This window comes from Pezoporus occidentalis, unplaced genomic scaffold (genome assembly GCF_034315485.1).
Source record: "Pezoporus occidentalis ecotype Australia unplaced genomic scaffold, CSIRO_AGI_Poc_V1 ctg81, whole genome shotgun sequence".
NCBI lineage: Eukaryota > Metazoa > Chordata > Aves > Psittaciformes > Psittacidae > Pezoporus > Pezoporus occidentalis.
This window is the reverse complement of record NW_026916170.1, coordinates 8,111,025-8,123,793: the sequence shown is the minus strand read 5'-3', so window position 1 is coordinate 8,123,793 and position 12,769 is coordinate 8,111,025. Positions and strand designations below refer to the sequence as shown.

Sequence of the window (12,769 nt, the reverse complement as noted above, 5' to 3'; positions counted from 1 at the left end):
GTAAAGCATCAATAAATCACTGTGACGATTTTATAATGTGGGATTATTTATAAGAAGATGTATTTATGAGAAGATAATTAATGTGGAAAATGTCAGTCCCATTTACAGAAGAATCAACAGGGTTTCAGTTTGTGTGCTAAAGTGTTTTCAATTTTATGAATCAGAAGTTTAGATCATATTTCACGCAAAGGTGATATGAATTATTTGGGTATTAAGAAGGCTTTTACACAAATATTGGCAGGAGTATGAGGGCAGAAAGGATTGATGCCAGTTGAGCAGAAGCAGGTGCCATTAGCTCTCCTGTAAATCACCAGGCAGTTTGATGTGCTCCCAGTGTTAGGTCAGTGGAGGATGTAGTGGCCCTTGTATTTTAAGGTGATCAATAAACTCTCTAACTAAAGACAAAGCTGAGGAATTGTGTGAAACCCCATTGGTTTTATTGGCATGCAGGATTCATTGCTTTGCTGTTCTTTGTTCCAAAAATCACAGAAGCATATTATCCTAGGGAAATTAATTATGCAATTGTAGGAGTTTAATATGAGCAGTGTCATTAGAGCTGTGTTTTGTTAAAAAAAAAGAAGAATCAAATACACTCTGTAGTCCTTTTGTTTGCCTGTCTGCATTGATCAATCAACCCCTGGCCATGTGTAACTCAAATCAGATTCCTGGGGCTTGGCTCTGTCAAATTCCCATTAATGATAGGTGTAAGTGATCTAATTTACAGTGCTGCACATGACTGAAGACATAGCTTGCCGAGACATGAATTTTTAGAAGAAAATAATATGTGTATCGGCACGTTGTCTCTCCTGAGAAAATTCAGTGTAACACTGCTTAAAGTAGCACAAGTTTTATGGTCAAATAGAAATGCCTGTTTCATGTGTCTTCCTGCTCATGCAGCTTCAAGACATTTAAACAGGTGTTTATGCTTATTTCTTTTTTTCCTTTTTCATTTTGTAGTAGCTTATCTAAAACCTTTGTTTCTAGGCTGGACTTCCTTCCAATATGATCTGTATATGCTTACATTGTTCTAACAAGTGATCACTTTTTCCTCTCCTGTATCTAAAAAATAAACCTCAAAAAATAAAGGAAAATTAATTCAACCAATACATTCCTTCTGAGTTAACTGTATTGGGTTGGTCCCTGAATTGAGGCTTCAGCTGGAAATGCTAACAACCATAGTTGGTGAATGTAAAATAAAATAGTCTTGAAAAGCCATTTCTATCTTTCTGAAGACTGCCCTTACTTCAGAAGAGACTATTGTATTTTGTACATTTTCCATTTGAGGTATTATTTGTAGTTTTCTTCAGGCGAGACTTTCATAGTTGGCTAGCAGTGGTGAATTTGAGCAGAGCTACATTTCATTAACAGCCTTTGATGAGGTCACATTAGTGTTTGCCAGAACTTAGTGTAAATTATATGCTCAACCATCAAACTGGGGAATATTGCATCCATTGTAATGATTTAGTATAACGGGGGGAGGCTCATTGCTCTGGACCCAGCAACATGTAAGGTCTAGTTAACTGGTGTTTAGGGATCCTTCTCACTGCAAAACGTTGATTTTATAAAAAAAAATTTATTTCTGTATATATTTTGTATGCATCGGAGAAGAAATGGAGAAGTAGTAATGGAAGTAGACACAAGAGCTATAAAGGCTAGAAGGTCATGTCAATTATTAAGTCTACCTGTCCTTTGTAATAAGATAGAAATCTGTAAACTCTGACTGCCTGCAAGGTCTGAGCTTCTATTTTAAGCTGGTGAGCTAGGGACCCAGAAACCGTGGTAAATGTGTTGTGCTGACAGTCACATCTTTGCTACACCTGTTCTGTCAGTTCCTGCCTGGTTGCTTGTAGAAAACAATTTTCCCCCTGAATTTTCAATTGTCATTCAATAAGTTTTTGAGAGATGGAAGTTGGAGGCTTCTCCTGGCTAATGATGTGCCCGAGCTCTGCCAGCACTGCCCAGCGGCACCCATGGCGCAAGGCCAGCACTGGGTAGGGGGGCTGCGCGCATCAGTCTGCGCTTGCCTCTGTGTTGCCTGGCTCACTGCTACTTTTTTCCTCTGATGCCTTTGGAGGTGCTTGCTCCTGTAACAGAACTGTTGAAGCCACTGTTCAAAATACTGAGATAACGAAAAAGTGGATGTGAGCAAAACCACCTGGCACTGAATACAAACACTACTAAAAATGCCTGCTAAGGCAGAGAGCATGCGATATATCAAGTGTGTGCACTTGAAAGCACATGTTTCTGGCATTCGTTTATTCAGAGACAGCCACGAGTGATGGCAGCAGCAGTCGTGGCAAGCATCAGCATGTCAGATTCTGTGTAGGAACAGGGGGAAGCACTCTGCTGTTCAAGCAGCATTTGTGTTTTGCTTTGAAGGTGCTGCTGTCCGCAAGAGTCTGGCATTCCTGCCCTAACCGTTTATTCTAGTGCCACCTTGTGAGAAAAGCTACAGAGGAAGAAGGACCCTGACCCTTTCTGCAGCTGATGTGAGAGCAAAGCTGCCTGCAGTGGGGGCTTGCTCCTTCACTGGTTTAACTTTCCATTCCTTGAGTTGAGTGTGTAAACAGGATTTATGTGTTTTTTCATTATACAAAAAAATAGCACATGTTTGCAAATGGTGGCTGATGCATATGAAGCAGTGTAGACATTATAAATAAATTCTTTGGAAGATTGTTACCCTTTCTGGAGCAGCTAATTCACAGGAATAAGATGTGAGGGTAGTGGAAATATAGTCAGCTTATGAAATGAGGGACAATCGAAAAGCAGCATGCCCCTTTTGGGGTGGCTGACTCAAAGTAGGACTTGGTACCAAGGGAGTGGAATGGGAAATGCAAAATTAAGCTTAAAGAGAGGAACAAATTCAATAACCTTGACTAGCAATGAGTCTCTGCTGAGTCACTTAACTGCGCTACATGAGTGAAGAGCGAGTTCTGATCTCCTATATACTTCCTGCCCTTCCCTGCTATCCTATTAAGTATCTGTGCTTTCATGTTTTCTCAGTTTGGTTTGTAAAATGTTCAAGCTGCCTGAACAGAGTTGTCCAGGTATTGGTGACATGGTTCAGCTTTCACATCAGTGTGCACTAGTGGTTTTTGGTGAAGGAGGTTACCCACACAGTGGTTTGTGATGCTCATGGCATTTTTTTAGGCTTTTATTTTTAACAAAGCACCTATTGGGCTTTTAAAATGCAAGCTAGTTGTTGTCCATGCCGCAGGACTTTCATGGAATCATGGAATGGTTTGGGTTGGAAGGGACCTTAAAGACCATCTAGTTCCAACCTCACCTTCCACTAGACCAGGTTGCTCAAACCCCTATCCAGCCTGGCCTTGAACACTGCCAGGGATGGGGCATCCAAGCCTCTCCAGTCAGCCAGCTCTAATGTCTCACCACCCTCACTGTAAGAAATTTCTTCCTAATGTCTAATCTAAATCTCCCCTTGTCCTATCTCTATGTGCCCTTGTAAAAAATCCCTCTCCAGATTTCCTGTAGGCCCCTTTTAGGTACTGGAAGCTGCTTTAAGGTTTTCCCCGAGCCTTCTCTTCTCCAGGCTGAACAAGCCCAACTGCTTCAGCCTGTCTTCAAAGGACAGGGGCGCCAGCCCTTTGATCATCTTTGTGGCTCCCCTCTGGACTCACTCAAGCAGGTCCGTGTCACTCTTGTGTTGAGGACCCCAAATATGTGCATATTGTTGGTCTCTAGAAAATATTTGTCCTTGTGAAAGAAATACATCAAGCACGTGCATGAAAACATTTTCAACTTATGTTCCTGACTTGAGCTGCTTGAAGAACATCTAAAAATAGAAGCAGAGTAATGTAAAAAGTATTGTTATACCAGAAATTACTCCTTAAAGCAATGTGGATAATCTGGTTGGTTCTCCTGGGGCACAGCACTGGTCTTTCGCCAGAATGAGTTCTCCTGGAGGAGTGCTCTGTGGAAGGGAATACTCCTGGGTTTTCAGTCATGGTTTTCATCAGGAAATCTTGGGATGCTTTCACATCCTGAAAAGCAGGATGTGTAGGTTTAAACTAATGCAATTTTATTTCATAATAGGGAGACAGTAAAAGTGTCTATGTTAAGGTGTTCTGGATCAGCTTATGATCAATAGCTTGCTAATCATAGTACATCTCTGAATTTCAGTTGACTCTGTACCAGTACCAAAACTTATACCCAAACAAGCATTTTAAAGGAATGGTTAAAAAACCCCAAATGCTGTGCTTTAATAGTTTAACATAAAGCTGATTTTCTGAGTTCCAGAGTAGTTGATGGAGGCATAAACTGAATTTCTAGGAAAGATCTGTCTCCTGCCTCAACATCAGTACAGGGAAAATGCTTCAGAAAGTTTACTTCAGAAAGAGTACTGACATGTGAGATAGCTATTTTTTGCCATATGATAAGCTTTAAGAGAAGTGGTTCACGAATTAAATTGATGCAGTATGTCTAATAATAGCAATAAAATCTAGCTAAATAAAATGTAATTGGTACAAATTGATACAAAACATTTAAATTAGTGTAATCAAGGCTTTGGGAATAAACAGTTGTATAGAGTGTTCTTAGTGTTTCTTTTGTCTTACTCCACTTGGATTTTGTTGGATAATGTAATTGATTTTCAGTTGCTGCATCTGAGTTGTTACTTAACTTTGAAAATGTGATAAAAATTCTAATGAAATGACATTTTATATTCTTAGCACAGATGATCTTTGAAAATTTAAAGAGCAAATACAGTTATGCAAAAAACCACAACTTTGGAAATTAAATAAATAACATTTAAAAAATTGATGAATGTAAACCAAAATGAATATGACCTGCAAAGTAAAATTTATACACTCATCTTCTGCTGTGTGTTTAGGTTCATTAGTTTGTGGACTTTTTCCTTTTTAAAACTTTCCCTACCTGAGGGCTGTTTTTAAAAAGTCATGCCTGATTGTAATACTTATACTTCTATATACTCATGAATTGCTGCAGATAATTCTTTTTTCTTAAAACAAATACGAGGGATTGTGTGCTTTTTCTAACTGAAACTAGTGGCATATTGTATTATAACTTTGAAATAATTTCTGATTGGTAAACAGACTTCTTCAGGAAGGAGATTGCAGTCTCAGTAGGCCATGAGACTTTGTTCTGAATCACTCCTGAACCTGTTCTGCAGCATGGTGCAGGGACAAGGAGCGTTGCTGCAAGGGATGTAGCCTGTTCTGTGAGCCATCATCTCTTGCTCATTTCCATTCCTTCAAGTATCTGGGTATATTTTTCTGGAGATTGTACTTGCAGTAATAGTCCTACTCAGATCAGTTTTATTTGCCTTCAGCATAAGGCGAGAAGGGATCTCAGAGATATCTAATCCAAGCCTCTTAACTGCTTTAGGACCAAATACATACAAATAATCCTCAGGTGATGGCTGGTTTTTAAAAAAAGCATCTGGTAAAGAAAATTGTGTATTCTCCCTATGTTGTCATATTTCACTGTTGCAGCAGAAAATTTATTTTGATACCCTGGCTCTGCAAAATAACTTTTTTCTTGTTTATTTTGTTTTGGTAGGAACCTTGTTGAACAATTTATTGTCCTCTCCTTTAAAATCTGCATATGAAGTTTATCATGTCCTTCCTTACACTGGTTCTTAAAACCAGAGAGAACCAACTGTTTGTTTATTTTATCTTTTTAATTTATGTCTTTAGAGGCTTTTTTCTTGTCCCATAATTGCGTTGGCATTCCCATGAGAATGCCTCTGTAGAGAATGAGCTGCGTGTGTACTGGGAGTGTGCTGAGTGCACATAAGTATGTCCATACTAGGTAGATGTGTTTGTGTGTAAATGCTTACTGAATAGTATATAAGGTCAAACGGGAGTGAGAATATGTAGTACCCTGTGGCTTGTCTAAGTATAAATCTTTAATTTCTTCCCCATTATCTGAGATGCCCATGGTGTGTTTCCCTCCCTTGCCCTTTTTTAGTCATTTTAAAGTTGAATGTTTGTGAGGAGGCAGTATTAAGAATTTATAAAGAATTTCATGGAAGAGAGCATTCATCTTAATGGTGTTCAGTTTTTTGATCATCTTTCTTTAAAAACGAAATCTGAAACAAAGGCATAAATGGCATGACATTTTGGCTTTTTTTTAATTTTATTAGCAGACAGACCAGTGCACTCAGAATTTCTCAAAACCTCATTTTCCTATAATTTTTATGCCTGGGCTGTTCACAAAAGATCTGTATGTCCTCAGTCACATTGCCTTTCATAGCTGCTGGTCTCAAGAAGCCAGGAGAGATTAGGCTGTCTTGGAAAGGGAGAGGAAACTCCGCACTGTGAATGAGCAGAGGTAGGAAAAGCTCCAGATTTCCTGTGAAATAAACAAATGGAACCTTTGTTTCCCAGGGATGGCCTGGAACGTGAGTCAGTGTCAGGGCTGGGCTCCTGCTCTCATTGAGCTGAGCTCATGCAAGGAAGGGGCAGGACTCCAGGGCTCGTCTTGGACACTTTGAGCTGCTGGAAGGCAGCTTGGCTTCGCAATGGCAGAGGAGGTATTTCTTTTACAATTAGCTGGGGGTTTTTGTTGTGGCTGTTTAAAACTGTATTGTAACATGTATTCTGCAGAGCACAGGATTCAGCTACAGGGTTCTTTGGTTCTTCTGCACACTTTGTAGATGCTGGGTAGGTGAAAAGAAGGAGAGTGCTGGGGGTCCTGAAGTCCATTTCTGCTGTAGAGGACTGTGCTAGAATAGGGGGTTACTTTTGTGTGAAAGCATATTCTGTCCTGGCTATGTTTAGCTTTTTTTCCTTTCAGACTGTTTCGCCATTAGACTTGCACAGATATTTTTATTTCTATATGATTTTATTTCAAATTTCTTATTCCAAAGAATACTGTAACTTTGCAGTTAAGCAAGACTAGTTGTACAGTCTTTAGGATGTGTTGCTCTTTCAAATGTTTGCATAATAATCAAAAATTCACCCACACACACCTCCTCTTTTTTTTTCCTTCCTAAATGCATAAATAAAACTGTACTTCTCTTTTTGGCAGAAAAAAAGAGGAGGAGCTTTACTAATTCCTCTTCTGTGTGAAGTGACACGTGGAGTCTTCTGTACAAATGAGGAAAACTGATACAAATGGGCTTTGGAGAAAATTATAGTAGGATAGTAAAATCTAACTAGATATTATCATTTCCTTCAAGAAAAAGCAGGGAAAACTGGAGTCAACTGATGTTTGTAAAAAATTTATGGAGAGCTGAATGGAGAGATACCAAGTAAACTGTTTAATGTTTTGCAGATACTTTGGGGTCTTTTAGTAGAAAAATGTAAACTTCTTTCAACTCTGGCTTTTCACAGCTAAAGTCAGTGAGACATGTAAAAAAATGAATCTACAAATTTTCTGAGTTGCTTTTTCTCTTAAAATGTGCCATGTGTCTTTCTATTTTTCTGCCTTAAAAAAAAAAGAAAAAAAAGAAGGAAGAAAGGAAAGGGGATCATAGACCAGCCAGGCAGTCAGTGGGATAAAAACCTCTGTAGGCCAATTTCAAAGATGCCTGATTAACTCCTTGTTATGTGTGTTTTTATGGGAGGTCAGTGGCATTTCTTGTTTCTGAAATAGTTCTTAAATACTAAGGACATGAGCATATATTATTACAGTTAGTTGACTAAGTGCTTCGTAAAAACTTCCCAATAAAATCCAGGGAGCAGGGAGAGAAGACTCAGCTCTGGGGGAGGAAGTCCTGATGCAACAGCAACTGGTAGCCAAGTAGGGGCTCCTGATGACAGCTTTTTGTTGGGCACTGGGATATTTGCCACACACTGGCCACCCAGAGAGCAGTAGACCTCCATTTGTACAGCTGATGGTGTCCTTTGTAGCAGTCTCTGTACCTGAAGCACTCATTGAAAAGAAAAGCTGAAATACATAATTATTAGTCATTTTCCATTTGTGTTTTGAATTTGGGAGCTTCATTCAAAAGGAAAGAGATGAGATTCCAGTCAGTTGAAAGAGAAGTGGATGGAGATGCTAATGCATTTTGCTTTGTCACTTGTTGCTCTGCAGTTTTCCCTTGGAGGGTGGAACACTAAAAATGAAAATTAAAGATAATATGAGGAGAGAAGAAGAAATACAGTGCCAAAAGGGAAGAAATATTTGCATTAAGTCTGAGATTATCAGCATGATAGTAAAGTATCATGCAGTATTTGTTTTAATCATTGAATTTGAAAAAGATAATTGAACAGCTGCTTCACAGTTTGTTGTCAGAAGTGCAGCTTGAGGAGGAAAGAGAATGAGCTGGTTAATACAGCTTATTTTTGATGTGCATGCATGCAAGTGCTTTGAGATGAGGCAGTTGGGAGTGTGCTGTGTGAGTTTCCTTCTGTATTTGCTGCTTTTTGTTGTTTTTAAATTTCATTTGCTAAAGTGTTTTTACTCATAAGCAATTCTCATGTCTTGCTCTGATGTTTCTGCAGCATCTACCAAATCCAAAGTCTTACATTCACTTTATCATAATTAACCTTTTAGGAAGGCAGTTTTTGGTTCATTAGTGGTTCGAAACTGACACCCTGACAGCATCAAATGTCAGGATTCCAAATTTTACAGATATATAGATGTTATAAAGTGTGCAAGTTAAGTCACATAGGTTTCTCTCCTGTCTCCCACAATATATTGGTAGAAAAAAGCCTCTCCACTCCCCTCCCTGCCCATAAATTGAAATTTTAAGAACTTGTGAAAATATGAATTCACAACAGCTTTAGAGTCTGAAGTCACCTGCTGGTAAAACACATTTAACTGTGGAGAACTGTGATGTAGAAGGCAAAATGTGTGCTATTCTGCTTTCTAAGCTACCTAGAGTTTCAATGAAAATGATGTTTCTCTGTTCATGCTTTTGTTCCTATCCCTTTTTCCAGCCACAAAGTTAAAACCAAGATTATGCATTGCATATTTTACCTACTTATTTTTTTGAATGTTATTTCAGATAGCACATGTTTCTCTGATGACTTGCATAATGCTAATGAAGATATTCTTCATTTCTGGTTTGTAGACTGCTGGTGGTCTGCTAAACGCCTGGTAGTTTTAGTGCTTGGATAGCTGGATGGGACATTTGGTGCTGGCTCAGGTCATTTCTAATGGAGCTCAACAGCTGGAAACAAGAACTACAGTAATTTTCCATTTAAGCACTTCTGAAATTGCTGAAGAGATGTTTTGTTGTTGTAAATGGGAAGTTAGGAATCTGTGAAACAGTCTCTCTAATTAGATATTTTGCCCACTACGAAGATTTGAGACTCTCCTTTTAATGCAAAAATATAAATTACATGAATGTGGAGGATATAAACAGTTGCAGCTCAGCATAAATATCAGTATTTTCACTGAGGGCGCAGTGTGTATTCATACACTGTAATACTGAAATATTGTGTATCTGAAGACATCTTAAACCTGTAGCACTTTTTCAGAGAAAGGCAGAGACAGTTAAGCCTTTTCAGACCGCTTAACAGAGTTGAATTTATTCAGGAGGTTGTTAAGTTGTTATGAGAACTTCACTGATAGTGTTGTGGTAGACCTCACAGGTCAGAAAACGCTTGCGGTGTCTGGACAGGAAATGCAAATATATCTTTCTGTACTGTAGATTCGTCTTTTTCATTGCAGTAGCTGACTGTCAATCCACTGTTTGCTTTTTATGATCTTACAGACTTATTGTGGGTTTCTCTGCTTCTGTGGGAGCTACAGAAGATGGCCCGAGAAAGCAGACTTGTGTATGCCATAAAATATTTTTAGCTCTGAAACTTCTCCATGGAAAATTTCTGTAGTGGCCTACAAATCAGAGCATTTAAATTAACCTGTAAGGATTAGTGCTTTATAATTTTGAAACTTTTCTAATTATCTTCTCCATGTATTTTTGTTCTCCCTATGGTTTTGCTTTCTTTTTAACTGAAAAACTTGGTTTGTTTGATAATGTTTCTGGGGAGAAAGAATTGCAGTAATCCTTTGAAGTTTCCCTTATGTTAACACTTTGGGTTTATGTCACCTTGCTTTATTTAAATATACTTTGCAAAGTGTTCTGTGTCTAATATTCCATTTCCATGTGTTAAAAGAATGAGATTTCCAGGAAACTGGAAAGATCCTGAGACATCTGTAACTCAGATCAGAACTGTGTCTGAGCTGGTACAGTGTTTCCAAACAGAGGTCAATACTGGAAGAGTGTGGGAACAGGACAAACATACAGAGAAATTCCTGCATTGAGTCTTCACAGCCTTTAGTAATTTTGAACTTTGTGTTTAATAACCCTAATGGATTTTCCTCATCAAGTAGTCACATTTTCACAGCATGTAACACGTCAGCATCTGTAACTCCTGTGGAAGTGTTCCACTCAGTGGGATCACACACTGTGGGAAGGAGTTAACCTCCCTTTGTTTTGAATATGGTACCTGCTAATTTCATCTGTTAGCCTTTAATTTTTATTACAGGAAGAGATAATGAGTCCTCCCTAACTACCTTCTCAGTGCCTCTCCTGGTTTTTATAGACTTGTGTTAAATCACCTGTGTGAATCTTACCTTTCCAGAGTGAGGGATCTGTTCCATACGTCTGATCATTCTTGGTGACTTTCTGTCTTTTTCAGTTCCTTTAGGGACTGAGGTGGGTTATGTGTGAGGGGCAAAGGAGGCGAGGACCGCACACGAAGATCTACATGTTGAATGGATTTATAAAGCGTTTTGATAGTGCTTTCCACTGCTCTCTATTGCTTTCCAAAGTATTAACAGCTGTGTGTTTCAAAGCCCATCATTTCTGTCTAAAGATAGTTTTTTTCTCCGACTGTGTAATTTTACTTTTATCTGAACTGAGTTGCTGTCTTCCCCCATTTCTGGATTATCTCTAACTGTATAGAGAACGAGAGTCTTTCTTCTAGATCCCTGAGGGACACCTCTGGTCACCACAGTGAAATCCTGTCTTTTGTTTCCTGTATTTTAATCAGTTACTTACCAAGTCAATATTTTCTATAAAAAGATGATCAATAAACTCTTTTTAATCTCATGTTTAGATGTTAGTGTGCGCTCAGGTGACAATTTCAGTCTTCTTCAGGAGCCAGGGCCAGCAACTTCTTTATTTGTGTGTTTTAATGAAAATTCCTGTGAATTGGCCATGAAAAGTAGAAGATGACATACTGGATTTGCATAGAGACAGTGTTGTATTTCTCTAACACCAGCAGGTATGGATTAGATAAATTTATTGGTAGATCTAAAGAGAGAGAAAGATAGATAGATAGATAGATAGATAGATAGATAGATAGATAGATAGATAGATAGATAGATAGATAGATAGATAGATGCATGCCAGAGGTACTCCAGGCTTGCCATTTTGTCTTTATTTTGCCATAAACATTCAGAACCCCATAAAACATTCATTGTCTAGCTAGACTGGTAAGTGATTTTCTAGGAATTTATGTCATTTTCAAATACTTTTTGGTATAATTAAGTAAAGCACTAGTAACTTCATTAAATATTTCAGAAGTTACATTTATTTTTAAAAATCAAATAGTTTTTAATTAAAGCAAATGTGACTATTTCTTAAGTATTCAAAACATTTGTTCTTAGCCTTGATACAGTCTAAGCAGTTCAACTAATGAGAAGAGGTAGTTTTGCAGGTTTTATCAACTGTAAAAACATCAGAAGAATGATCACTGCTGATGAATCAAAAAACAAAGTCTCATCAAAATCACGTTTTGTTTTAAAATTTCCCTTGTTTCGGGACTTCTGTGCTGTTTCCTTTACTTTGTTTACTTGCTGGCTTGCCTGCCTGCTTGGATTCCAGTGCCATGACAGTGGATGACAGATACAGTAATTGTAAGATGCTCTTGACGCTCAGTACTCTATTTCTAGGGCACCAAGTGAACTGGGTGTTGTGTAATGTGGTCACAACATGTTTACTATTCTCTGGAATGAGAATTAGAGTATTATAGTAGGAGTTAGAGTGACATGCTATTTTTCGTCCCCTTTTATTTTTTCTTCTGCATTCAAGTAACTTTTGTATTCAGTAAAAATTTATCCATTTCTTTGTGAACACTAGAAAACCTTCTTCCCCCAGATATCTTTAGTTTTTCTGCATATGCATTCTAATTCAAAAGGTTTTAACATGCAAACAGAATATACTTCTCGACTAGTTGAAGGTTACTTTCCTCCAAGGCAATACTGGCATAGTAGCTAGTTCCTGGAGGACTGATGTTCATGAACAGTTACAGGGCCTTCACCTCTTCACTGTTCACTTCAGAAAACTTGTCTCCTTTGTCCAAAGTTGATAACTGTGGTCAGAGTCATGCTAATGGCTGAAATTATGTCACTTTTCGAGGAGCTCCAAAAGGATGAAGGCTTTGCTCTTTTGCTTTGTAAGAGCAGGATGTAATTTGGAGGGACGTCTTTTATTTAGAGAGCTGTTGGTTTTGTTGGCAAGTGTTCATATGCTTTTCGCAGCACCTAAGTACTGGATTTTGCAATCTTACTGTGCAAGGGTAAAATCTTTCACAGGTAAAATCTTTTTCAAAAGAAAAAATATTTGTTTGCTAAGATATGCTGCAATTCAGAAAGCCTGTGTTCATCTAAGTCAAAAGTCATCTAGTACAGACATTAGCTGGAAAAACTATGTGTAAGTCTGCTGGTATATGAACTAAATGTGAAAATGTGGTATTTTCAGATTGTCCAGTAGAAGGTAATATAGCTCAACTATGTGCAAAGAAACTTTAAGATGAAATTTAAAAATACTTTAATTGCTATGTTCTCTGCATTCTGTGAAATATTTGCCACATAAATATCCCATTACAAA

General features: G+C 38.1%; 1 protein-coding gene across 12 annotated transcripts in view; it reads left to right on the top strand.

Annotated features, from left to right (window-relative positions):
* The window catches only part of SH3KBP1 (SH3 domain containing kinase binding protein 1), a 237,018-nt gene that overhangs the window by 153,442 nt on the left and 70,807 nt on the right, over positions 1-12,769 (top strand). Inside the window, exon 1 of one of the 12 annotated variants that reach the window (XM_062603820.1) lies at positions 6,488-6,514. The exons of the other annotated variants lie outside the window; for them this stretch is intronic. Within the exon in view, the coding sequence (XP_062459804.1) occupies positions 6,503-6,514 (12 nt within the window). The 5' untranslated portion in view covers positions 6,488-6,502. Of the gene's footprint in view, positions 1-6,487; positions 6,515-12,769 lie in introns of those variants that run through there. 12 annotated transcript variants of the gene reach the window in all.